At 49.3% G+C, this 27,750-nt stretch overlaps 1 protein-coding gene across 1 annotated transcript in view; it reads left to right on the top strand.

Annotated features, from left to right (window-relative positions):
- LOC126956208 (uncharacterized) overlaps positions 1-23,937 on the top strand; it is a 28,166-nt gene extending 4,229 nt beyond the window's left edge. Inside the window, exons 4-5 of the mRNA XM_050793015.1 lie at positions 21,757-21,902; positions 23,687-23,937. Coding sequence (XP_050648972.1) covers positions 21,757-21,902; positions 23,687-23,866 — 326 coding nt within the window. The 3' untranslated portion in view covers positions 23,867-23,937. The remainder of the gene's footprint in view (positions 1-21,756; positions 21,903-23,686) is intronic.
- Positions 23,938-27,750: the final 3,813 nt, after the last annotated feature.

Below are 27,750 nucleotides of genomic sequence, written 5' to 3'. Positions count from 1 at the left end.
CCAGGAGGTGGAGGTTGCAGTGAGCCAAGATCGTGCTACTCTACTCCAGCCTGGGCAAAAGGAGTGAAACTCCATCTCTAAATAAATAAATAAATAAACAAACCAGTCTCAGGCAGTTCTTTATAGCAATGAGAGAATGGCTAATACAGAAAATTGGTACCTGGGAGTGGGCATTGCTGTAGTGATACCTGAAAATATGGAAGTGACTTTGGAACTGGGTAACAGGTAAAGGTTGGAAGAGTGTGGAGGGCTCAGAAGAAGACAAAGATGAGGGAACTTCTTAGGGATTTGTTAAATTGTTGTGACCCAAATGCTGATAATGATACGGACAATGAAGTCCAGGCTGAGGTGATCTCAGATGGAGATGAGGAACTTATTGGAAACTAGAGAAAAAGTCACTTCTGTTATGCGTTAGCAAAGAACCTGGTGACATTTTGCCCCTGCCCTAGAGATCTGTGGAACTTTGAACTTGAGAGAGATGATTTAGGGTATTTGGCAGAAGAAATTTCTAAGCAATAAAGCTTTCAAGAGGTGATCTGGCTGTTTCTAAAAGTGTACACTCATATGTGTAAAGAAAGAGATTATCTGAAACTGGAACTTGTATTTAAAAGGGAAGCAGAGCATAAAAGTTTGGGAAATTTGCAGCCCAGCCATGTGGTAGAAAAGAAAAACCCATTTTCTGGGGAGAAATTAAAGCCTGCTGTGGAAATTTGCATAGCATAAGAGGAACCAAATGTTAATAATCAAGACAATGGGAAAATATCTCCAGGGCATGTCAGAGATCTTCACAGTAGCCCCACCCATCACAGGCTCAGAGACCTAGGAGGGAAAAATGGTTTCATGGCCCAGGCCCACAGCCCAGCTAGCTCTGTACAGTCTCAGGACAAGTTTCCCTGTGTCCCAGCTGCTCCAACTCCAGCTGTGGCTAAAAGAGGTCAAGGTACAGCTTGGGCCATGGCTTCAGAGGGTGCAAGGCCCAAGCCTTGGTGACTTCCACATGGTGTGGGGCCTGCAGGTGCACAGAAGTCAAGAGTTGAGGTCTGGGAACTTCTGCCTAGATTTCAGAAGAGGTATGGAAATGCCTGGATGTCCAGGCAGAAGTCTGCTGCAGGGGCAGAGCCCTCATGGAGAACCTCTACTAGGGCAGTGCAGAGGAGAAATGTGGGGTTGGAGCCCCCACACAGAGTCCTCACTGCAGCACTGCCTAGTGGAGCAGTGAGAGGAGGGCCACTGTCTTGCAGATCCCAGAATAGTAGATCCATCGACAGCTTGCACCGTTTTCCTTTCCATAAACTCAGCCAAAGAGAGTCAAAGGCTTCCTTTAAGACACTCTCTTTTCTGTATTTGGACCTGCAATGTGGCCTCTGGGAGGTGGACAGTGACTTCACTCTCAGCTTACAGCATCCTTGTGCTCTGTGTCAGGGGAGCAAAATCCCATGTGGACTGAGCACCCTCCCTTTCCACAGACATTAGCCCCCAAACGTGAGAGTGGGCTCCCAGCCACCTGGAAGGCAGCAGCATCCATGCCACTGGAGCTGGTGTCTGGGGAGCAGATGGCATGAACAGGCTTCTCCCTTCAGGCATCACTATGTCCTGGGAAGGAACAGAGAGAGGAATAGGAGGGTGATGGGAGTCAATTCAGTAAATCCAAGTGGGACATTAACATGCCAGCTCTCTGCTCACCGAGGGACAGAGTGGTCTGCCCAGAGGAAGCACAGTGGCCTGGGCCCGAGTTGCGGGACTGAGTGGCTGCCCTCCTGAGACCCACCTTCCTCTGTCCAAGAGCAGGAGCTGCATTCAGCTGGGTGAGGCTGATGGCTGAAGCCTGGCTGCTGGTGCCTGGGAATAAATCAGAGGCTGACAATGGTCATTGGAGAAGAACAGCAACAAGGCATCAGTAACAACTGCCACCTGTCAGTCACGTCCTCAGGACCACATCCTGAGCTGAGCCGTGACTAACTTGACCTCTGCACCTCCGTGAAAAAGGATATGGCTGTCCGTTTTCCAGCAAGGAATGAGGACTGAGGGCAGCTCTTGGCTTTGGTTGGCCAGGGCTTGAACCTTCTGTTTCTGGGCAGAGTTAGAGCCATGAGGGGTGATCCAAAGGGAAGCCAATTCCTGGATTCACCCATAAACTCATAACAGAGTTGTTATACTTTCTGCTGAGATAAATTACTTATTTCCCTTTTGGAGAACAATTGCCCAATGTTCCGGCTAGTTTTTATTTGGCTTAAATTTTGGAATAGAAGGAAAGTATGACCCATTAGTGAAGTTGGATGTGAAGATGGAGAAACTGTGTATACCTGTGTCTTCATGAGAAAGACAAGACTAAGAAAGAAATACTAACCCCTGAGCAGCAGGTCAGGCCCTCTTCTGGAAATGAACCTAAAGTTAGGTCTCTGTGTACTTTCCAATTATATTAGTCTGTCTTCACACTGCTATAAAGAACTACCTGAGACTGGGTAATTTATGAAGAAAAAAGATTTAATTGACTCAGTTCTGCAGGCTTAACAGGAAGCATTACTGGGAGGCCTCAGGAAACTTATGGTGGAAGGTGAAAGGGAAGCAAGGCACATTTTCCCATGGTGGAGCAGGAAAGAGTGAAGGGGGAAGTAAAACACACTTTAAAACTTTCAGATCTCATGAAAACTCACTCACTGTCATGAGAACAGCAAGGAGGAAGTTGGCCCCCTGGATTCAGTCACCTCCCACCAGGCCTCTCACCAATTCAGCATGAGATTTGGGTGGGTACACAAATCTAAACCACAAAATTTGACCCCTGGCCCTTCCCAAATCTTATGTCCTTCTCACATTGCAAAATGCAATTATCCCTTCTCAACAGTCCCTGAGTCTTAACTCATTTCAGCATTAACTGAATTGTCCACAGTCCAAAGTCTTATCTGAGACAAGATAAGCCCCTTCCAGCTATGAGCCTGTAAAATAAAAAAGAGTTAGTTACTTCCAAGATATAATGGGGGTATAGGCATTGAGTAAATGCTCCCATTCCAAATGGAAGAAATTGGGCAAAAGAAAGGGGCTACAGGCCCCATGCAAATCCAAAACTCTAAGCAGAGCAGGCATTAAACCATAAAGCTCCAAAGTGATCTCCTTAGACTCTGTCCCACATCCAGGCCACTATGGTCGCTTTGATCCAGGAGTTATTTTGAATGTGTTTTACGATTTCAGAAAGCATTTTAAATAGTTATTTTTGCAATTCATTTTCACACTTTTCCTCTCTCTCCTCTACCTCTCCCCTCTTGGATCTCTAGGAATGCATAGATTTTTAGAAATTCAGTGTTTTATAATCCATTGTCTTCATTTTTTTTCTGTTGCCCAAATTGTTCTGAATTTGGTCCATGGGAGCAATGTAGAGATAGGAAATTTGTCTCTTTATCATATTTCAGGGATCGTTTATGTTTTTCTAAAATAAAAAGTAAACTTTTTGAAGTATAACATACATAGCAAAAAAAGTATACATATCCCAAGTTTATAGCTTGTTTAATTTCACAAAGTTAACCACGCTTGTAACCAAACCCAAAATAGAACATGACTGGCACCTACAAGCCCCTGCCCCAGTCTTCCTACCTGTCACCATCTATCTCAGTCAGCTTGGGCTGCCATAACAAAATACACCTGGGGGACTTCTAGACAGCAGAAATGTATTTTCTTCTGTTTCTGGAGGCTGGAAGTCCCAGGTCTAGGTCTGCTAGGGTTGGGTTCTGGCGAGGAACCTCCTCCTGCCTCACAGTCCTGTCCTCACTGGCATGCGGAGGGCGGGGAGAGACAGAGAGGCCACCAGTTTTATAGGGTTAAGGCCACTCCATGACCTCATTTGACAGTTACCTCCCAAAAGCCCTGTCTCTAAAGACAGTCACACTTTGGGTTAGGGAGTCAGCACACAGAGTGTGGAGGGCCCAGCCCACTCCATGGTCCTGCTCCATCCCACAGTGAGGGCAGCACCCCTCTGAATTCTGACACTCTCCATGGGTGTGACCTGCCTGGGGCTGTCTGTAAACAGGGTCGTGCAAAAAGCTTCTTCCTTTGCTCCTTTGTGAGATCCAGCCGTGGTTTTGCATGTAAGGAGGTTCCGTTCATTCTCAAAGGTGCCGTGGGGTGAATACGTGGCTATTCATCCATTCTGCCGTGGATGGACATTTGCACTATTTAAGTATGGGGCGATTAGGAGTCGTCCTATGAAAGTTCTTACACAGTTTTTTGGTGAATAAAGGTTTTTTTTACCGGGTATACCTAAAGAACGGAGTTGCTGAGTCATAGAATATGCATATATTTAATATGAGAACATGCTACCGAGCTGCTTCTAAAATCCTAGCCTAACATTCACTATAATATAAATATAACTTGAGCATTCTGAGGTTTAAAGAAGTATATTTTAATTCCCTCCCTTATTTCCAATCAACTCATCTTGAGTTATATGCTGTTAATGTCCAGTATTCTAGTTCTATTTTCTTTTCTTTAACTTCCAATAATGTTTAATTTCTATTGTTTTGTACAGTTTTTTGTTTGTTTGTTTGTTTTTGAGACGGAGTCGTGCTCTGTTGCCCAGGCTAGAGTGCAGTGATGTGATCTCAGCTCACTGCAACCTCCACCTCCTTGGTTCAAGCGATTCTCCTGCCTCAGCCTCCCAAGTAGCTGGGATTACAGGCGCCTGCCACCATGCCCAGCTAGTTTTTGTGTTTTTAGTAGAGACGGGGTTTCACCATGTTGGCCAGGCTGGTCTTGAACTCCTGACCTCGTGATCGGCCTGCCTCAGCCTTCCAAAGTGCTGGGATTACAGGCATGAGCCACCGTGCCCAGCCGTACAGCTAATGTTTAACGACATTGACCATGTGTCTCTCTCTCTCTTTTTTTTTTAAGTTCTGGGCTACATGTGCAGGATGTGCAGGTTTGTTACAGAGGTAAACATGTGCCATGGTGGTTTGCTGCACCTTTCAACCCATCACCAAGGTATTAAGACCAGCGTGCATTAGCTCTTTTCCCCAATGCTCTCCCCACCCACACTTCCTGGACAGGCCCCAGTAAATGTCGTTCCCCTCCCTGTGTCCATGTGTTCTCATTGTTCAGCTCCCACTTATAAGTGAGAACATGCGGTGTTTGGATTTCTGTTCCTGCGTTAATTTGCTGAGGATAATGGCTTCCGGCTTCATCCATGTCCCTGCAAAGTACATGATCTCATTCCTTTTTATGGCTGTGTAGAATTCCATGGTGTATATGTACCACATTTTCTTTATCCAGTCTATCACTGATGGGCATTTGGGTTGATTCCATGTTTTTGCTATTGTGAATAGTGCTGCAATGAATATACATGTGCATGTATCTTTATAACAGAATAATTTATATTCCTTTGGGTATATGCCCAGAAATGGGATTGCTGGGTCAAATAGTATTTCCAGTTCTAAATCTTTGAGGAATAGCCACGTCATCTTCCAAATGGTTGAATTAATTTGCATTCCCACCGACAGTGTAAAAGCATTCCTATTTCTCCACAGCCTCACCAGCATCTGTTTCTTGACCTTTCAATAATCACCACTCTGACTGGTGTGAGATGGTATCTCATTGTGGTTTTGATTTTCATTTTTCTAATGATTAGTGATGTTGAGCCTTTTTTTCATGTTTCTTGGCCGCATGTATGTCTCTTTTTGAGAAGTTTCTGTTCATATCCTTTGCCCACTTTTTAATGGGGTTGTTTGTTTCTTATAGATTTGCTTAAGTTCCTTGTAGATTCTGGATATTAGACCTTTTTCAGATGGAGAGATTACAAAAATTTTCTCCCATTCTGTAGATTGTCTGTTTGCTCTGATGATAGTTTCATTTGCTGTGCAGAGCTCTTTAGTTTAATTAGATCCCATTTGTCAATTTTTGCTTTTGTTGCAATTGCTTTTGACAATTCCCTCATAAAGTCTTTGTCCATGCCTGTGTCCTGAATGGTATTGCCTAGATTTTCTTATAGGCTTTTTATAATTTTGGGTTTTACACTTAAGTCTTTAATCTATCTTGAGTTAATTTTTGTATAAGGTGTAAGGAAAGGATCCAGTTTCAATTTTCTACATATGACTAGCCAGTTCTCCCAATTTCTTTTTTATTTTTTTTTTTGAGACTGAGTCTGGCTCTGTCCCCCAAGCTGGAATGCAGTGGTGCGATCTCGGCTCACTGCAAGCTCCGCCTCCCGGGTTCACACCATTCTCCTGCCTCAGCCTCCCGAGTAGCTGGGACTACAGGTGCCCGCCACCGCGCCCGGCTAGTTTTTTTGTATTTTTTTTAGTAGAGACGGGGTTTCACCGGGTTAGCCAGGATGGTCTCGATCTCCTGACCTTGTGATCCACCCGTCTCGGCCTCCCAAAGTGCTGGGATTACAGGCTTGAGCCACCGCGCCCGGCCAAGTTCTCCCAATTTCAAATTTTATTCTTTGCCGTTCCTTCTGATATCTCAATTATCATTTAGGGATCTTTCTCTCCTTCCTGAAGTTTGCCCTTGGAAACTCCTTTATGAAACATCTATTGATAGTAAACTTGCTTTTTTTTTTCTTTTTTGAAAAACAAAATTATCTTCAGCCCTCATTCTTGAAAAATGGCTTTGCAGGATATAGAGGTCAAGGTCAAAGTATTTCCTTTCAGTCCTTGAAGGTATTATTCTGACCTCTGTTGTTTCTGTTGAAAAGTCTGCTGTCAGTCTAACTGGCATTCTTTCCAGGAGGTCTGTGTCTTTTCTCTATGGTTACTTTAAAGATGTTCTCTTTGTCTGTATTCTATAATTTCACTAAAATGTGTCTAAGTTTGACTTTCTTTTATTTGCCCTGTTTGGGGTTTATCAACCCTTCAAAATTCTCAGCCATTATCTCTTCAACATGGCCTTTCTCTATTTTCTTTTTCTAGAAGTCAGATTAAATGAACGTTCTTCTTCTTTGCTCTGTTCTTCATGTCGCTTATCTTGAACCTGTTTAGAAATCTCTTTGTCCTGCAGATTTGTCTTCCAGTTCACTAGTTCTCCCTGAAACAGTGTCATATCCTCTGTTAAACACACCATTGCACTTCTAATTTCAGCTATAATTTCTTTATACACACACACACACACACACACGGCGTTATAAGTTCTGTTTATCTCTCTTTCAAATCTGATTGATTATTTTGGGTAATCTTTTGTTCCTTAGTCATATTTTTTATATCCCCTCCCATATATAAATATATAAAGCATACTTATTTTTTAAAAAGTAATTTGTATCCAATGTACATAGGTCTTATTCTGCTGTTTGCGCCTTCTGGTGAATCTCACTCATGTTGGGTAGTTTATCAATATATTCTGTGATTTTTTTGAAGAGGAATTCTTGTTGAATAGAGTTCTATCTGGGAGAGTCTATGAGTCTGGCTTGGGGTGGGTTTTTCCAGAAACAACTCACATAGGCTGCCAGATGCCTTGGAATACGACAAACTGGAGCCTCTATTAGCCTCATTCTCAGCTTGAGTTTAGGACACACAGGAAACATAAATTCTGATGTGGAGGCTGCATGAATATGGGCTTATAGTTAGGAATTATTAGAAAAGTCCTTCCCTGCCCCTTCCCAGAGCCAGGGCTAAGGCAGGCAAGTTTCCTTATTGTCTCCCTTGATAAGCATTTTTTATTAAGTTGTTCATCGAGGGTTTCACCTTGTGGAGGTGCCGGCTCCCTGTGGCACTCTCAGGCCTCAGTTTCCATCCTGCGTGGTCTCAGATTTTGATGCCGTTCTGCATCCAATGCGCCTGGCCATAGGCGACTGCTGTGGCTCCTCTCGCCTTGACCCCACTTCCCTCTTTGAACTTCTGCTCACTCTTGCCCGCTCAGCCATGCATTAAAACAGGAAAAAAATAACTTTATTCAGTATTTTACGTGTTTTGTACCAGGGGTGTTTTTCTAGATATCTAATCTGTAATAGTGCATGAATGAAAGTCTCTCATGGCTTAATGTTTTGAAATTCGATCTGGTGTTGGCATTTTTTGTGAAACAGATGGCATCCTGAAAGCAGAGACCATCAAAGCCATCCTGACCAGACATTCCTTCCTAAGTTCAAGAAACAAGCAGCACAGGAAGAAACAACTGTCTTACAAGAGTAAATGCTTCTGAGAAGAAGAAACTCTACTGAAAATGTCCGCATAAAGAGGTTATAGCAAACCAAGAAAAGAAGCACAAAAATAATTCAGAACTCACAGAATCAAAGCGGAGAGTTTAAGAAGTGGGGCTGAAGAGGCTGACCTGGCCCGAAGCAGGCATCTGGAGGTTCTCATTAGTGACAAGGGGTGGAGGTGGCTCCGGAGAAGCAGGAAGCAGAGAGAGAGAGAGGGAGGGAGGATGGCAGGAAAATGCAGGGAACTTTGTGCTCATTCAGAAGAAACCCCTCTCATTTTTAAGGATCTGGCTCCTTGAGAGAAAAGCACAACCTCAAATCATAGAGGCTCAAGGTAGAAGCAGAGTTCAGTGGGGCCCTGGGAAGGTGTCACCCAGGTGGATGAGCAGCCCTCACAATCTGGGGATCAGGAGGGCCAAGGGCTATAGGGAACTGCCTGGTGCCAGTGGGGAGGGTCCCCAAGGCCACAGCTGTTGTGCCCTCCGGGTGGTGGAGGCCACACACGTGCCCAGGGCTGTAACTTCCAGTGCTCTTCATGTTCCCCACCTGGGCAACCCCAGGGCTCCTTGTGCTCCTCAAGTGCCCTGCACTCCCCTGCTCTCTGTGCTCCCTGCTCTGTGCTCCCCATGCTCCTTGTGTGCCGTGTGCTTCCAGGACTCCTTGCATTCTCCATGCTCTCCCTGCTCCACATGTTCTCTGTACTCCCCTGCTCCTCGTGCTCCGGGTGCTCCCCGTACTCCTCATGTTCCCTATACTCCTCGTGTGCCCTGTGCTTCCAGTGCTCCTTATATCTTCATGCTCCCCATGCTCTCTGTGCTCCCCATGCTTCCCATGCTCCCCATACTCCTTGTGCGCCCTGTGCTTCCAGTGCTCCTTATATTCTGCGTGCTCCGTGTGCTCCACATACTCCTCATGCTCCCCATGCTCTCCGTGCTTCTTGTGTGCCCATGATCACTCTCCATGCTCCTCCTGCCACGGGGGATGTGGGCCAGGGAGGAATTGGAGTGGAAGGAGAGTGCGGTCTTGTCCGACTCTGGTTGAAATTTCTCTTTTTTGCTCATCACTGGGATGTAACTGTGGGAACACTTTGCTAAGGTCCCTCCCAGGACGTGTACATGTGCAGCCTCTGGTCTTTGTGGTTTTGCATAAGTGCATTGCCCCATAAAAAGCAGGTTCCAAAGGGTCAATTGCCATCAATGTGAACTAAGGTTATTAGGAAAATGTGGACTCCACATTGCTGTCTGAGACTCAGATTGGGGATCTGGCTGGTGCTGCGCAGGGCTTGGCAGATGCTTCCTGGCCACGCTGACCCTGAGAGAGACAGAACCCACAGATACCGCAGGGTGCTGACCACAAGGGCAGTGTGTTGGAGGCACCAGCCCTCCCCACAACTTGATGTACTGTGTGTTGCTGTTGGTGATGTCCCGATGGCATCAATTCAACCCACCACCAAGGCACTCCTCTTGGAGAGTGAGTCTGCAGAGATCTGAGACCAGGTGTGCTCCAGGACGGAGTTAGGCTGACTGGCTGCTGCTGCTGGAACTCTCCTGGGGAGCCGGAGCTACTGGGTTGGAGAGGCCTGGCGGGGCTGCCCGTTCAGCTCTGGAGCCCGGCAGGAGTGCCAGCTCCACACAGCAGCCCACGTGTTCTGTGGCTTCAGCTCCGTTTGTCAGGGTGCAGGGTGGCGGCTGGCTGACCAGTGTCCCCCTTGGCCGCGGCTTCTGCCAGGAGCGCAGAGAGGAGCATCAGCATAGCTCTGGCGGATGCCCCAGGTCCCACTTTATCACCTCTCCCCGTCTCCTGCCTGGACTGCAAAATGAAAAATGCTGAACTGGAAAACCTGCCAGCAGATGTCCTGGACGCCTGTGAAAGCATCAACCTTCAAGGCGCCAACGGGGTGCAAAGTGTTCATTAAACTTCGTGGCCCCAAGCTCACATGTCTGTGCCAGGAACACAGCCGCCACCCTGGAGCTGTCCGGCTCTGTAATCAATCTCAGTGCAGAACACAGCAGCCAGACGCAGAGCTTTCAGTAAAAGTGTGGTCTCATGGATGTGCCCTGTAGTGCTCAGCAAAGGGCTGCTCTCCTGGGGAGAGACGCACGGGACAGCCTGGTTTCCCTGGTTCCTCCACCGCAGGCTGCTTTGGAGCAGGAAATAACAAGAGCTGGCGATGCAGCCTCGCCTCAGTAGAGCCAGGCGTTGTTCTGCACCGTTTTGGAGGAGGGTAAACCTGGGTAAACACAAAGCAGATTGGGAGCATGTGTTCTGAGCGCTGTCGTCCACAGCCTGCTGCAGGCGCTGAAATGTACCTTGGCGACTTTTTAAGGTGACCCCATTGTTCCCAGGCTGCTTTTGTAACTGGAGAGCTGTAGTGCTTCTTTGCTACATCATGGAAACTGCTTTAACAAAAATAGACTTCTGCATCCAATTATATGGTTTTTAAAGCCTCTTTCTCCAAATGAGGGCCATTCAAAGGGAACCGCCCTCAGCCCTCACGGGGCTCAGCTTCTCCTTCCAGCTCTAGGGGTCTTTACAGCACCATGCTGGGAGTGGCTCTGGGGTCCCCTTGGTCCACCAGGAGCTGGGCATCTGAGGCTGTGTTTCTCTGGGGCCGGGTTTGCAGCTGCTGCAGAAACTGCCTGTGCTCAGCCTGTGCGTTTGGGTCTCCTGAGGGCAGGCGGCATCGCCCGTGCTGTTAGGATTGCATGTGGATTCATGCTCCTCAGTGTGACCTTGGTCAAGCCAGCGAGGCCAGGAGGGATGATGGAGGAAGCTCCAGCTCTGTGCTCCTGGCCCCAGCCGAGTCCCTGTTCTGATGTCTCAGAAGTGAGGCAGGCGGTAGTGAAGGATCCAGCTCAGGGCCGGAATCGGGCTGGGCTGACCTTCAGCCTCGATGCCTGCTGGCTCTGTGGGCTCTGGCACCTTGTGTGACTCCCCTGTGCCCTCGCGGCCTCTTTCTAAAATCCAGCTGGAACTCACAGGTGGAAGTCTGTGTGGTTCTGCTGGGCCCCAGAGCCTGCTCTGAGCTTTCTGTTGACTCCTGGCACACAGTGCGCACAGCACTGGACACACACTGACCCTCCAGGTGTGGGTGTGGGGCCTGGAGACAGACATGGCTTCCTGTGGTCACACAGCCAGGACAGGAACCTTGGGCTCCCCAGGCTCTCTGAGAGCCGGGACTGTGGAGTCTCTGCCCTGCTGTCTCAGGTCCCTTCCAGCCCTGCAGCTTACACCCCCAAGTCCACCACAGTCCAAGCTCTCTTCCCCACAGGAGTGAGTTAGCACCATGGGCAGGGCTGGGGTCCGATCAGAACTCAAGAGGAACCATGGGATACTGGGGCGGGCAGGGACTGCAGGCTGATTTAGTTCAAAGACTGTATTTTTCTGGTGTCAGTGGAGGTCCAGAGAGGTTGAGTGACTTTTTCTGGGGTCACACAGCCGGGGAGTGGATAGGAAAATGTTTCAGATGTAATATCTGGTCCTCAAAACCTGGACCAGTTTCCAGACATGGGTGTGGGTGGCAGAACATGTCTGCAGTGCCTGAGTCTCTAGGGACTGTGATGGGCACTGCTGCTAACCGCTTCCCTGTCGTCACCTCTGCAGAGACCACACAGATCCCTCCCTGGAATCTGATTCAGACAACAAGACCTGTGGCAATTCCCCCCCCCCCCCGCCACCCCCCGCGCGCCCACACACACACACACACACACACACACACACACACACACACACACCAGGAGGATGTGAAAAGCTTCATTCCTCACACTGCGATGCTTCTGGGGAGAGCAGGTGGCTCCGAGCTGCCCTGAAGATGGATTGAGAGAGTGGGGCGGGGAGGCGGGCCTGGGTTCCCACGGCTCAGGGCTGGGATTGGATGAGGGTCCTGCCTTGTGTGGTCCTGCCAGAGGGAGCGGCCCAGGCGTGGGAAGGAGGAGGAAAGGCTGGGCTTGACAGATGGCAGCCCAATGTCAGAAGAGAGGTGGGACTCCCACACCCCCAGAGGGCCCCTACGGGTCTTCACCAGTGGCACTTACAGCAAGGAAAGTGCCTGGTGGGAACTGATGTGCTCCATGGGGTGTCACTGTGGGCGTCACTCGTTGGCACCCAGGAATGCAGGCTTCTCAGTGGAAAATGGCAACGGCTCTTCTCTGATCTCGAGGTCTCTTAGCAGACTCCAGAGGGAGCCAGAGAAGCCTCGCTGCTCTATCGAAATACCACCACCGAGTCATTCTGGCCCTACTTGGTGAAGGCATGCCGGCAATGCCGGTTCTCTCATAAGCACCCTTCGCCTTGGCCTGGGGCTGGGGGACCTGCTGGGCCTCCCAGGCTGGTCGTCATCTCAGAAAGTTGCCCTTTCTTGTCTTTAATTGCATCATACAGCCCAAAGGCCATGGTTTTAAAACAAAACCCCAGTGGGGCTTGGAGTTCCTTCTGACGCGTGGGAGGCGGGGGGCTGACGCATGCTGTGGGATCCAGCATCTTCTGCTCAACTTCGGGTTTTCAGGGGGTGCGGAGTGGACGGTGCAGGTGCAGGTTCTGCCCCCAGTTAGTCCCATTCATCCAGAGCCACACGTGAGCTTGGCACAGGCCTCGGTCTCTCACTGCGTTTCCCATTACCTCACGTCCTGCTGAGCTGGCCCTGCCCTGCGCGATCCTCTCCTGATGGTTGGATGCAGAGCTCTGGCCCCCGTGGGCCCCTCCTCACTGGCCCATGCCTCTGCCACCACCTGCACCACCAGAACAGGCACCACGCCCACGGCTGAGAGACGGGAGGGATGGAAGTGGGGCTTTGAGGAAAGCCAAGTGAAGTCACCCCCAGAGCACCTGGGTGAGTGAACAGGAGGTGGGGAGCTCTGAGCAGGCCTGAGGACCAGGCAGACCAGGCCTGAGGGTGGCTCCAGTATTGGGGATACCTGATTCCCAGGTGAGGGGGCAGATGGTTGCTCCCCCGAGAGGTAAACTGAGCAAAAGAAGTCTTGGCCTGGGAGGAGAAATTAAATGTAAGGGATGGCAAGATTTGAACACCTCGGTGGGTCAGGGCAGCCATTTAGCATGATCCAGGGTCAGAGCTGGAAGGGTGCCCAAGGACTCGCTTATCCAGTTATCGTTTTCCACAGATGAGGAACCTGAGGCCCAAGGGGCTTGGGAGATGCTGTCAAGGTCCCAAGACTGGACCCAGGGCCTGGGTCCTCCTGCCCACTGCTCTGTTTGGGCCTCTTCGTTCCATATGGACAGGTGGCCTCTTTCCCCCAGCCCAGTCCCACACATGCCTCACCCTTCCTTGTTACCCTAAGGGTTGCTTTTCTAATTTTTAGCTTTAAACACATTTTTTCATTTATTTCATTTTCACTTCTAGAATTTTTATTTCTTTTTGAGCATGTTTATTTCTCTTTGAAAATAGTTTGCCATCTTTTCATCTGTATATTTAAAAATATATTTTCTCCTATATTTGAAAAATGTATTTTTTATTTTAAAACCGTTTTGAAGCTATAGAAAACCTGCTAGGATACTACAGAGAACTGGTATACTCCTTGCACTCAGGATTTCCCTACTGCTGACGTCTTACATTCATTTGCTAGATGTGTCCTAATTAGTGAGCCAATATTGACACGCTGCTATTAACAAAAGCCCATAGCCTATTCACATTCCCTTGGTTTTTACCTCATGTCCCTTTTCTGCCTTAGGGCCCTGTGCAGGATCCCACATGACACGTCGTGGTGACAGTTTATCAGGCTTTCCTTGTTTTTGATGATTGTGAGTACTGGTCAGGTGTTTTGTAGAATGGTCTTCAAAAAAGATTTGCCTGATGTTTCTTCATGATTAGGCTAGAGGTAAGTGTTTTCGGGGGGAACGCCCGAGAGGCGAGTGCTAGTTTCACTACGTCTCACCATCCCGAGGAGAAGTCCAGTGTCACTTCCGCCTCTGTCCCCCTAATACCGAGGCGTTTTACCCTCCGGCTTCTTTCACCATTTTCTCTCTGTCTTTGGCTTTCTGTCATTCGAATATGATATACCAAGGTGTAGATTTCTTGAGATTTATTCTGTTGATCTCTGAGTTTCCTGGATCTGGATCTGTGGTTTGGTGTCTTTCATTAGCTATGGACTGTTCTCAGCCATTATTACTGCAAATATTTCTTCTCCCTTCTCTCTTTCTTCTCCTGGTATTCTAATTATGCATGTGCTACACTTTTAAAAATTCTTCCTGCAGTTCTTGGATGTCCTGAATTTTCCCCATTCTTTTCTCTCTTCGTAAATTGAAGTTTGGGATATTTCTGTTGGCCTATTGTCAAATGCACTAATTCATTTTCAGCTTTGTCCCATCTACTGATAAGCCCAGAAAAGGCCACCTTTGGTTCTGTTACAGCTAATTCCTGGCCTTTCCTTATGATTCTTTCTTAGAGCTTCCATCTCTCGGCTTACGTCACCCACCTGTTCCTGCATGCTGTCCGATCTTCCATGAGAGCCTTTAACATATTACTTTACATTCTCTGCCTGGTAATTCCAAAACCTCTGCCACATCTGAGTATTGTTCAGATGATTGTGTTTGCCCTTCAGACGGTTTTTTCTTACCTTTTGGCATGCCTTGCAATATTTTGTTGAAAGCCATACGTGATGCATTGAGTAACAGGAATGGGGGAAAGTGGGGATTTAGAGTGAAGTTTTATTTTAATCTGGCTAGAGTTAGGCCACGTGTAATATTTTCCATAGCTCTAGGTGCCAGAGACTTCAGATTCCCCTAATGTCCTTGCGTGTGTCTCTTCTTTTGACTTTGGACTCCCCTAGGTCTTCCTCCTTAAATAGAATCCATGTCTGGTAGCTCACTCAGCTACAGCCTGGCCATAATAGAACCCTGGTTATGTGGTAGTCAAGCGTGTGGGAAGGGAGCATGCTACAATCTTGTAATGAAGTCTCTGTCTTTCATGGGGTCTGCCTCTTGGCCTGTGGCCTTCACTAGTGTTTCTTCAGTAGCATATTGTCCCCCACTGCGGTGAGACAGGAAAGCTCCAGGGGGCTGGAGTGGGAGGAGTGCCTTTTGTCCAGGTGGGATAAGGCCCTGCTAAGGTCTGTTTGCCCTGGAAAGGCAGTTGCTGTGCTGAACGCCCTGGCTGTGCTCCACAGTGATTCCTCCTCTCCTCCCCTGCCAGACCCAGATCTTTTTGGATCTTTGAGAACCCAGCAGGGTTCCTGAAAGTAAAACCCATAAATGTGAGAGCCCCAGGACTGCAGCTCCAGGGAGATGCTCACCCTCACATGTTCCATGCCTGGCCTCTGCCACCTCCTCAAAGCCATCATTTAAGTGTCTGCACTAGTTTCTGGGTCCAGTGGATCTGGCTTTAGGTGAGCAGATCTCAGCTGTGACACTCTGTGTTCACCTCTTTCTCCAGGTGTCAGGTGGCACTCTGCCCTTTGACCTTGTTTCTTTGACAGGTCCAAGACAAATTGATGATTCTCACTTTATGGTTTCCAAGCTCTTTACATGTTGGAGCTGAAGGGAAAGTTCATCCTGGGATTTTGGTCAATGTTCTGGAAAACGAGCTCCCTCCTGGCTCAGCCAGCCCCTCCCCTGTGAATTCCTAATGGTCAGCTCCTGAGGCAAGGGAGGAAGCCCAGAGGCTGCCAGCCCCTTCCCACAGGCCCTGTTCCCACCCCCCCGTTCCCTGGGCAGAGTCAGGGACACGGGCTCTTCCCACAGGCTCCTTTGAGGAGTCCTCGTTCAGACACCGTGACTGGGGCTGAGCTATACGTGTGTACTGCTGTCCTGGCAAGACCCTGACCCCTGGGTGGGCTCATGTGGCCCTGGGAGAGCTGGCGGCAGGACAGGAGAGGTCTTGGCCGCCTCCCGCCTCCCTCCCTGGCTGTTCCCCAGCACTGCTGTTGTCCTTTCCACATCTGCTGGTGGCTCCTCCACACATGGGCCCTTTTGGCCTGCAGCCTGGGCCAGAGCTGACCCTACACCCACAGTTCCCAGGGCCTTGGCTGTGGCTGTGGGTACCTGTGAGAATGATCCTCTTCCCAAGGCCCCAGGCAAGGGGTGGGAACGGCCCTGCCCCTGTAGGGCCTCCCTGAACCTGGTGCCCCTGAGTCAGGAGCACAGGCCCCTGCCCTGGATGTCCTGTGGAGAAGCCGAGCATGGTTCCACCTGCTTTCTGGGGTCCAGAGTCTGCCCCCCAAGGCTTTGCCCTGGAAAGATCAGGCGGCTCCACCTTCTATGCCCACTCTGCCTTCATGGTTACTCCCTCAGCCCCTGTTCTCATTTAAGCCTGTTCCCCTCTAACCACGGGCGGGGAACCAGAGGCTGTCATTCACACTCAGCACAGAGGCCTGGGCAGGGTGTTGGGGCCTCTTTAGGGCAGGAGCTGAGACACTCCTGCTGGCAATGGCCCTCCTGTCCAGTGAACACAGGCCCCGGGCTGGGAGCACAGGGGGCTCCAGGAGGACAGCCCTGTGGCTCTGAGCATGCGGAATGCACCACAGGGGCAGGTGTCCTTGAGCCAGGACAGACATCCTTGAGCCAGGACAGGCCTGCAGGGTCTCTGCACAGGGAACAGGCACACATCCTGGGCACGAGTGGAGGTTTGGGTCTCACAGGTCATGCCAGGGAGCAAAATGTTCAGTGCAAGGCAGAGTTCGTCTCCCAGCCAGGGCCCCTGAGCCAACTTAGAGAGCCTGCGGCTGGCTTGGCAGCTCCTGCTTCTGGGGTTACAAGCCTAGGCCTGAGTGTCAAGTGCAGAGGGCACAGGCACGGGGGCTGCTGACCCCTGAAACCGCCGCTCAAAGCTGGAGGTTCTACAAGTGCAAACGGGCCAGGGTGGGAAAAGGCAGGAGGGGAAGAAAAGGCAAAATGCTTCAGCAACACCCTTTATGTTTTGCTCACATGCTGGCATAATATTTGTTACACTGGGTTAAACAACACATATTACAATTAATACCTGCTTCTCTTTTCTTAGTGTTACTTAGCTACTAGAAAATGTAAAATGTCATATGTAGCTGGCAGTGCATATTCCATCGAATGAATCCTAGTGCAGCAGAAACACCATCTGGGCAGCATCAAATCGCCCTCACCTGTGATCTGTGGGCGAAGGGACGCAGCAGGAAGGAAGCACGGAGGCTTTGCTGAGGGTGTGCAGTCCCGCCTGGAAACCCCTGGCACAAGTTCACTAAAATGCAAGCACTATGCACTTCCGTAAGAATTCGTACCTTGAGGCAGGGCTGGCCGGCAGGGACTGTGCACACACTTTCCCCGCAGGGTGTCCAGGGCTGTCAGATAAGCAGGGCCCACAAGCACACGGCCTTGCTGAGAGAATCCAAGGAAGGGAACCCAAGGGGAGCCCACGACCAGGGCTGCTGATCCGTCCCAGGCTCTGCAAGACTCAAGTGCGATGACTAGGAGAGAAGGCAGGCGCCCCCAGCCAAGTCCACTCACGTTCTCTGATGAATTAGAGACGCTCTCAGGTTGTGGGACCCTGAGGTTGCCGTCATGGAGGGTCTCTGAGAACATGTGGCTGAGGTGGAGGGGGTGCTGGCCTGGCTACCAAGCCTGAGCTAGACGGGGCCCCCAGAGAGAGAGCCTATACTCCGGAGGACCTTCGCCCCACTCCTCAAGGTGAGTCAGGGGAAATGTGTGGGAAACGGAGGCCCAGACTGCAGGATAAAGTAAAAAGTAAAAATGCAACACACACCACACACACACACCACAACAACTCGACCTCGTACGCATGCGGCTGACCCTAGCCTCAAAAGAGCAAAACACATAGATGGGCCGTGCCAGAGTACCAGTCCCCACAGCAGAAGGGGCAAGCATCCCTGAAAATTAATTCCTTCATCCATTCGGTACCAGAAAAGAGATGCAAAGTCATGCTCTGCTGCAGATAACACGCTCCACATCAGAAAATTCACGCAATAGACAGGGAGCTCCACCCACACCATCAGTCAGGAGTGATGTGGGGTGGGGGAGGGAAGACAATGAACAGGTCTCTCAGGAAAGTTTTATGTTTTCCTCAATTGTTCTGTGCATCTTTTATCGATTTTTAAATTTTAAATGCTTTTTTCAGCCAGGCGCGGTGGCTCACGCCTGTAATCCCAGCACTTTGGGAGGCCAAGGTGGGCAGATCATAAGGTCAAGAGTTCAAGACCAGCCTGGCCAACACGGTGAAACCCCGTCTCCCACTAAAAATACAAAAATTAGCTGGGTGTGGTGGCAGGCACCTGTAATCTCAGCTACTCAGGAGGCTGAGACAGGAGAATCATTTGAACCTGGGAGGCAGAGATTGCAGCGAGCCAAGATCATGCCACTGCACTCCAGCCTGGGCGACAGAGCAAGAACCTATCTAAAAAAAAAAAAAAAAAAAAAAGCTTTTTTTCTGGATGATGGAATTATGATTGATTGATTGTGAATGCTGGGTTTGCATCCAACGTACTTGCTACTTTTTATTATATCTAATAATATAAGTGTAAATCCTTTTAAATTTCTATGTTTATCTGTTTCTTATCTGTGTTTTTTTCTTTTCATTTTGTTCATTTTCTCCCTGACTTTTATAACTATACTGCTGTAGTCGGTATTGAGCTTCCTCCACAACCAAATTAATTTCTCAGGAGGGCCTCACCTCTTAACACTCTGCCTCCACTCTGCACCTCATCTGGAAAACGGCAATTAAGTTTCAACATGAGTTTTGGGAGAGACATTCTAACCACAGCAAATGCCATTTGTGAAGAACATTTCTCTTTTAGTCCAGATATTGTTTCATTATCTCCCTGCAAATGCCTTGTCTCTCTCCTTGTCTCTGTCTCTCTCTGTCTCTCTGTTTCCCTATGTCTCTGTCTCTGTTTCTCTCTGTTTCTGTCTTTCTCTGTCTCTCTGTGTCTCTGTTTCTCTCTGTATTTCTGTCTCTGTTTCCCTATGTCTCTGTCTCTGTTTCTCTCTGTTTCTGTCTTTCTCTGTCTCTCTGTGTCTCTGTTTCTCTCTGTATTTCTGTCTCTGTTTCCCTATGTCTCTGTCTCTCTCTGTCTTTGTCTGTCTCTCTGACCCTGTCTCTGTCTCTCGGTCTCCTATGAATGACAGCCATAGCCTCTCTCAGAATGCTAAACGGAAGCGTTGTTAGAAGGCCTGCCTACTGTGTTCTGGTCTGAGGGGGACAGTTTCTCTGTCTCGCCATTTAGCGCCGTACTGTATTTGCTGAAGGATTTTTAAAAAACCTTTTATCCAGTGAAGGAAATTCCTTTCTATTCTTAGCCTGCTGAGAACTTTTTCATGAATGGTTGTTGAATGTTCCCAGATGTTGTTCTGCGTTTGCAAAGGTGGCCACGTGCTTTTCTCCTTGACTGTGCTAGCGTGAGCTCCAGGAAGGCAGGTCTGTCTGTGTGTTCGCTGCTGAGCCCGCCTGGAAGGCACTGTTTACAAAGCACCTGTGCGTCCGGCTCGGTTCTGCACCCCGGCTTCCTCATCTGGAAAATGTGTCCATCTCGGTGATCTGGGCTGGAGACCTGGGACTCTGGGCAGTGCCAGCTGGGCCCCAAGTGCAGGTGACAGCCGGGGACCAGAAGGGGCTACCGCATAGCCGGAGAGTGAGGGGCTGGTGCTGGCCAAGGCGTCTCTGACTGACCTCTGCTCTCTCGCCAAGTACCCAGGAGATGTTCCAGAAAGGACGGCAGCTGCACCGAGATCTTGAACCTCAGAGACCCCTTCCCAGGGCTCTGACACGAGGTGTCCATGGGGTCTTCAACTCACCCGTGAAGACCTGGTACCCTCTGAGGGCGACTCCACCCCACCTTGCAGTTCCACAGCAGCCGAAGCCCAGGCGGGGCTGGGGGCTGACGACCCTCCAGAATGGTTCTCAGGACCTCGGAAGGGGCAGGGGAGGTGGGCTCCCTGCGGGAGATGTTGGCACTCCCCAAAAGACTCTTTAGGGTTGGGGGTGGACGTGAAGGGAGGAAACCCACTCACCCTGCTTGAATTCTGAAAACGCACACAGATCTCACTTCCACCTCCCTTTACAGTCTGTTCAGGTCCTGCTCCACCTTGCCCATGAGCAGGGCAGAAATTCCCAGCATCGTGGCGGGGAAAGTCAGCGGGGCTCAAAGCTCCAGCCGAGAACAGCCCTGCATCTGCCTGGTTCTCTCTTCAGTCGGCGTTTCCACAGCCAGGACGCTGGCATTTCATAAATAATTACACATTCCTTAAACTCTCGCAAAGCCAAGAGAAAACAAAACCGCAACGCTGAGATTCCTGGAATGTTTTCCAGTTATCTGGGCCAAGCAGAGGCCCGGTTGGGGCTGTGCAGCGCGCTTAGCCTGGGACTCGGCGGCAGTCCCCTTTTTTGTGGCATTTTAGTTAAAAGACCTGAAAGGAAAATGAAAGGTGCTTTATGACTGTGGTGTTCGTCAGGGTCCCCAGACAGCGGGGGAAGCCCGTCCAACCCTCAGAGCTGGCACGGGGTACTCCCATGGAGCGGTGCCCTGGGACTGACCTCGGGTCAGTCTCAAAGGCTGAGGTCTCCATCCGCTGTTACCCCACCAGGGTTGATTTAGGTGTGGCGCCTCCTCCGGACGCCCCAGGATTGCCCGTGCGCCCCGGTCCAGAGCTCTTGTTCTGAGCAGGGAGCATCTCTGGTCCCTGCCCTCATTCCTTTGAGGTTTTCTGTGGCGCACACCACAGTTTAATCCGACTCACCCCAGCCGTGCTGGGACTGGTTTCCTGTTACAAACACAGGCTTAGTTTTAAGATCAAACAACTGTTTGGGTTCTGGTCTGACCTCGCAGGGGATGTAGCTCGGGGCCGGGTGCAGCCTGGCCAAGGGGTGACGTCAGGTCATGCTGGCTTCATTTCCTGAGCACTGTGGCCTCCTCTGTGTCCCCCGTCCCTGCCCACCCGGTCCCCTGAAGCCGCTGTCCAGCCCGGGTTGCATTCAGCAGTGGCTCATTGGCCCCTCTGCCATCCTCGCCACCGATGCCCAGCTTTACTTATTTGGGGTATTTCTGGGCCATTCCACCCACTCCTCTTGAGGGCACCCAGCATGTCCCCTGCCCTGTGTGGTTGGCGCCCACCTCTGAAGTGCAGGAAGCAGGAAGCAAGGCCTGCTCATGGGAAGGACCCACAGCTCTGGCTAGAATGGCTTTGGCCCTAAGCCAGAACCTAGGGTGTGGGGAGGCAGGAAATCCAGTGTGGAAGCCATTTCAGACGTCAAATCAGTGGGGCAGAGGCTGCTCACACAGAGTCGTCTTATTGTGACTTTTTGGGGGCTTCCTTCTACCCTCCTTCTCTGGTGAGCTTTCTAGGCAAGCCTGCGACATGACATTCTCATTCTGTTTGGAGCAGGATGAAGGGTTTGTGCCTAACACCGTGAGGTGTGGACGGGGCTGAGAACTGGCGCACGGCTGTCACCTGCTGTGGTGACCACCAGGAGTCTCCCTCGCAGGCTCTCTGGCTCGAAGGGTGACCAAGTTCCAGCCACAGGGTCCCTGCTCAGCCCTGAGGACACCCACACTGGCACAGGGTCTTAGCAAGAGACTGCAGCACTCGGGTCTAAGGTCCACACCTCCCCACATTGGCACAGGGTCTCAGCGAGACACTATGGCACTTGGGGAAAGGCCATTTTGTCATTGACTGCAACTTTCTCAAGAAAGCATTTTCCACTTGCGTTTCCACAGAGGGCGGTTTTGCTGGAAACTCACAGGACCCTGTCCTCCACCAGACACGCAGTGTGCAGAGGCGTGTACCCAAAAAGCGAAGTGTGGCATCACGTGGTTCTTTAATCTTGAGCCAAACTCCTGGGAAACAAACCAGACAGACGCAGGTACGTGCTCAGCTCTGCGGCTGTGGTTTGGTTCAGGGCTAGGGCCGTGCAGATGCCTGGCAACCCAGCTGGGCCTCGCCACGCCTGGGGGAGGACGCAGTGCTGGGAGCCCGCGGGCCGGGAGCAGGCGCCTGGGGAATGCTTCGGTGGTTCTGGAGGGACTGGATGTTCCCGCCGTGGCGTTGCTGTCCAGGGGGACAAAAAGCAGTGTGAATGGGAAACGGAGCACTCTGTCCAGTGAATCCACATGTGGGCGGCTGTGTTCTGTGCTCCCTGGCAGCGGGACCGTAAGCCATAAGCCGGACACCACATTCCCAAAGCCAGGAGGGCCACGACACCTGCGTGCAGTGTCCAAAGGCCAAACCAAGGCTGTGGTCCCTGCCAAGCAGGCAGTGATTCACACCTGGAGAAGCGATGTGATTGGACTTCTACTCAAATAACATAAGCGTTAGGGACAGAGAACGCCAGCGCTTACACTTGACAAATCTCTGGGCATTTTGCTGAGGGCCAAGCTCGGCTCCCCACTCCCAGCCCTGTCCCCCACATGACAAGGCCTCATCAGCAGCAGAATCCAGGCTGCTTTCGTTTTCTCCAAGGAGTGCAGTTGGGTTCGGACAGTTTGAGCTCAAGCATTAGGTCTCTGTGGCTCTAAGCTGTGAAGCAGGATCACAGCTAGTTATTGGGAAATCACCAGAAACACATCGATACACAATTCTAGGTTCCTAACAAGAAGAGAAAGAACACGTTCACCTTTAAAAGAAGGAAGATACAAAGCCTGGCAATGGACAGAAGTTTACAGAACAGAAAAATATGGGGTTGTAAACAGCCAACGGAGTCTTCCTAATTCTCATTCAGAGAGGGTGGCATAAAAGCCAACAGAAATCGATGGTGATAGGAAATGAATGTCACTGGAGAAGGTGAGGGGATCTGCAGTGGGAGTACTATTATTTGGGAACTGTCACAGCATGGCCGTTTTTAAACTTATGTTTACAGCGTCTCTCCTCCTAAGCAAGAGCATGAAGAGCACAGAGAATGTCTGTTTAGTGGCCGACAGCCATCACAGGGTCTCTCTGTGCCGGCCAGTCCTCACCTCAGTTTGCGTGCATGTATGAACTTAGTCCTCCCTCTTCACCATGAAGGGGTCCTTATTGTCCCGTTTCACAGGCGTAGAGACAGAGGCTCGAGGGGAGAAACAGCCCTGGCAGGCAAAGGCAGAGCTGAGCTTCCGAGAAGTGCGTTCGGAACTTCCAAAGTGGAGGCAGAAGTTATCCTGTGGGAGGGGAGGGAGAAACTCCCAGATTACAGGAGTGAGCTGCGGCCTTGTGCTGACATCTACAATGGGACCACGGCATCTAGGGGCTTCTTTCTTGCGGAAACACCAAGAGCAGAAACAGGCAACCGTGGTTGTCTCTCGCACAGGATTAACTGTTGCTTTTCAGCTTTTTTACACTAATTCTTTTTTAACCTATGGTCACTATACTTTTTTTCTCTGAAATAATGTTAGACTTACGGAAGAGTTGCCAAGATTGTCCAGGAGTCCCCGCCCCCTTCAGGCAGCTTCCTCCTATGTCAGCACCTTGTGTACCCGACCTTGACCACAAGGATTGAGGCCAAGAATTAATACAGGCGCAATTAACCACACCGTAGCTTGATTCTGATTCCTCCAGTTCTCAGTAACATACACCTCCTGCTTTAGAAACAACACTGGGTTCCATGAGCACGCAGGCGTCATCTCCCGGAGGCTCCAGCCCGTGACAGGTCCCGTCTTTCCTTGCCTCCCACAGCCTTGCCACACGGAAGAGCACTGGCTGGGTGTTTTGAAGAATAGCCCTCAGTTCGAGTTTGTTATTTCATCATGTCTGGATCAAAGTCACGTGTCTGTGCCAAGAAACTGGCCGAAGCCCCATGCCCTGCTCAGCGTCCACAGCAGCGACTCACGGGCCCGATGCTTCGCCTCATTATGAGTTGTTTTGGTCACCTGGTGATGGTGGGATCTGCCGGCTTCCCCCATTGTAACATTACTATTCTTCATTTGTAATGTATTGATTTGTATTTACTTATTTTGGAACGGGGTCTCTCTCTGTCCCTCAGGCTGGAGTGCAGTGGTGCAATTTCAGCTCACGGCAACCTCTACCTCCCGGGCTTAAGCGAGCCACTCGCTCAGCCTCCCAAGTAGCTGGGACTCCAGGTGTGTGCCACTGCACCCAAGTAAGTTTTGTATTTTTTTAGAGACAGGGTTTCACCTTGTTGCCCATGCTTCTCTCAAATTCCTGAGCTCAGGTGATCTGCCACCTTGGCCTCTCGGGGAAGATACTTTGAGACTACAAGAGTATCCTATTTCTCCTCAAAGTCTTTTCCGATAATTTTAGCATCTGTTGGTGGGTTTTGTCTGCAACAATTACTGCCATGGTGTTCTGAGGTGATTTGTTTCCTCACCACTCTGCTGGAATTTCTCGGGAGGAAGGACCGCCCCTCCCCTCACTGATTGATTCAATCAGGTGTGTGCCTCCATGTGAACTTGTGCGAATTTTTGCTTTGGGTGATCATCCTACACTGTCATTATTTACTTAGTTGCTCAAATTTACCTAGCTCTGGCCGCTGGGCTCTTCCAGGCAGGCCCTCTGGAACCCTCCCATCCTTCGGGAGCACCTTGTCACTTTCTGGCATAACCCCAGACTGCCCTGGTTTTTCCCCCAGACCTGGAATCTTTTCCCCAGCCCTGGAATCCATCACTTCTCCAAGGAGCTCTGCTCTTTTCTACTGGAGAATGAGCTTTAGAGACCAAGGTCAGGGCACTAGCTGTGCTCATTGCTGCTGGGGCGTCATTGAGAAAAGAGAAACGTGAATAGCAAATTAGCCTATAATTATTAATAAATATATATTGATGGATAAATGAAGGAATGAATGAAGGAGGAATTATTCAAAATACTCAAAAGATGGATGTTGAGTAAGACAACTTCCTCCCTGTGAGAAATAATTTAAATGTAAATGTACATGTACCTAACTTACACCAGGGGCCGTGCCTCTCAGTGTTTTCCTGCGTAACACGTGAAAAACGGAGGGACACCCAGAGGCAACGAGAAATGCTGAACGACACAAAGCAAAACAAAAGCAAACATTTAAAACAAACTTCTAAGTTTACAAGAAAGAAAGAACAGACTCGGAAAAGATACCCACCTGTCAATAAAATGAGACAAACTGACCACAGATGAGCCTGCTCGTCAAACAGTCTGGGATCCATATTTACATTATTTCTGTGATGCTGGAACTACCAGGGTAAAAAGAAAAACAAACAGAAACGGTCCCAGGCTGGTGACAAGCCAAGACTGCCTGCCAAAAACCAGGGCCACCTGCTCTGAAGGGGCACTCCCCCACCTGCCTCCTGCAATTCCCACAGTCAAAGTTCCCCCGAAGACGATCCTACAGTCCTTGTGATGAAACACCCAGGGAAGCCAGCCCCACAGCCAGAGCTGCCAGAGGCCGCCTGTGCCCAGACATGAGCCCTGGAGTTCATCTGTAGTGACCAACTTTAAAGTTATTAACTCTAGAAGAAGGGTTCAAAATCAAAGGAAAACATGGGACACCATGAAAAACACAAAGAGTTTTAAAAGAATAAAATAAGGCTTCTAAAAATGAAGTGTACAGCTACTGAAATTTCTTTTTTTTCTTTGAATGGCCAAAGGGGGTACTTCCCTTGGTCTGTGGGTTTTCAGCAGTTTCCCTGGGATTTTCGATAGGAAAAGAAACAGATTCGGCACAGCTAAAAGATTTCCCCTACAAAATAGCCCACAATGTCCACACAGAGAGGGAAGGAGGTGAGAACAAATGAGAGATGAAGACGCACAGGGGAGAGAATGAAAAGCTTCCACTGGTTGTTAACGGGATTCACAGGAGAGCAGGAAATCAAATGTTATGGGCTGGCAATAATAGAACAAGACAGATAAACTCACATCCAGACACATTGCAATGAAACCACAAAACACAGAAGACTGAGATCTTTAAAGCAAAAAACAATTGTATTAAGGTCCACTAACTACAAAGGGGTATTTGAACTGATGGAGGCTTCCCAAGAGCAGAAGCAGGACAGAGACACAAAGTTCCTTCCACACAGTGGGGGAATGGCAGTCAGCCTCAAATTCGATACCCAGTTTGTGGGGTGAGAGGTTTTTCTCATTATCTTGATTGTGATAATGGTTTCATGGGTTTATATCTATATTTCAAAACCTACCAAACTGTAGCCTTTCAATATAATCATCTTTGTATGCCAGTTGTTCCTGCATAAGGCTGTAAAACCAAAACCAAAAACAAAATAAAAAATAGAAGAAGAAAAGAAAGACAAACCCTAATAGACAGGCTTCACAGCAGATTAGACACAATCGAGGAGGAGACTGGGAAGCCAGACCATGAGGCACTGGAAAGCATCTAGACAGAAGAACAGAGAGACAAACCTAAACCCTAAAATAAAATCCAACAATTTAAAAGATGGAAGACATGTTGGAAACGACTAGCAGCAGCGAGGTGTTTGTGGAGTCCTGGAAAGAGGGCCAGGAAGCGTAGCCATCCTTGAGCCAGATAAGAACAGAGGGAATGGCGTAGACAAATCACAGGAGAACTGCTGGGAACCACAGACCAGGGGAAATATCCCTGAGACATTCAAAGAAAAGAAATGCCATTTTACAAGAAGCAATAAAATGATGGAATCCAGGAAAGAAGGGACTTCCATCTTCCTAATGTGAAGAGAACACAACTGCCAAGCCAGGCTTCCCTGCCCAAAACAAACATTCTCCATGAGTGAAGGTGAAACAGACATTCCTGATTAAAAAACAAATCGAAAAACAGGAAAAACTCTTTGGCAAGATCCTGAACTGAAGAAGACGCGATATGAAGTTACTCAGGCAGAGGAAGTGTATCACAGATGGAAGCAAGAAAGTGCCAGACGGACTGCAAAGCACAGGAGGACAAATGCAACACAAACCCACACACTGGCAAGTGCTCCAAAGCAACTCTGTGCGTCAGACTGCGTGTGGGTAGAATGGGACAGACAAACTCACATCCAGATACATTGTAGTGAAACCACAAAACACGGAAGACTGAGATCTTTCAAGCAAAAAAAAAAAAAAAAAAACAATTGTTTTAAGGCACATTAACTACAAAGGGGCATTTGGACTGATGGGAGCTTCCCAAGAGCAGAAATGGGGCAGTTAAAGCACACAGCCACCAAAGCACAGAAGGGGCTGTGCACATCGGATGCCACGAGCTCCACTGCATGAGCCAGGATCTGTGAAGGAGGCACTAAGCTGTGTTTGACTAACAAGTTCACGGAGGGAAACTGGAATATGTAAAACACGACAAGGTTTCTTTCTACTTAGTAAAGTCAGATGATCAATTTAAATACAAATATATTAGGAATTGCACTAAATACTCTCGTTAAGAGGTAAACATCTCCAAGGTCAGGTTGGACTTGAAACAAAACAAAAACTTATGCATGGCTTTTGAGAGATATGTCTTAAATATAAGTATATTAAAGGTGAAAAGTAAGAAGGTAGAAAAAGACATGCTATCCAAATTCCAAAGGGAAGCTGTCACAGCTGCACCACTGTCCAAGCTGATGTTAGGACAAGAGGCATTCATGGTGATGGGGGACCAGTCCCCTAGGAAGGCATAGCAATCTCCAAGTCGTGTGCACCTAATCACATAGCCTTACTATAGGATGTAAAATTTAACAGAATCTACAATCATTGTAGGAGTTTTAAGCACAGGATTCTCAGTAATTGTTAAACCTGCTAAGAAATTGTCAAAAGATACTGATTTGTAAAACATCATTTACATAATCAACAAATATAAGGCC

This window comes from Macaca thibetana, chromosome 6 (assembly GCF_024542745.1).
Source record: "Macaca thibetana thibetana isolate TM-01 chromosome 6, ASM2454274v1, whole genome shotgun sequence".
Taxonomy (NCBI): Eukaryota; Metazoa; Chordata; class Mammalia; order Primates; family Cercopithecidae; genus Macaca; species Macaca thibetana.
The sequence above is the reverse complement of the archived record's forward strand: the minus strand, read 5'-3'. Positions and strand labels throughout refer to the sequence as shown.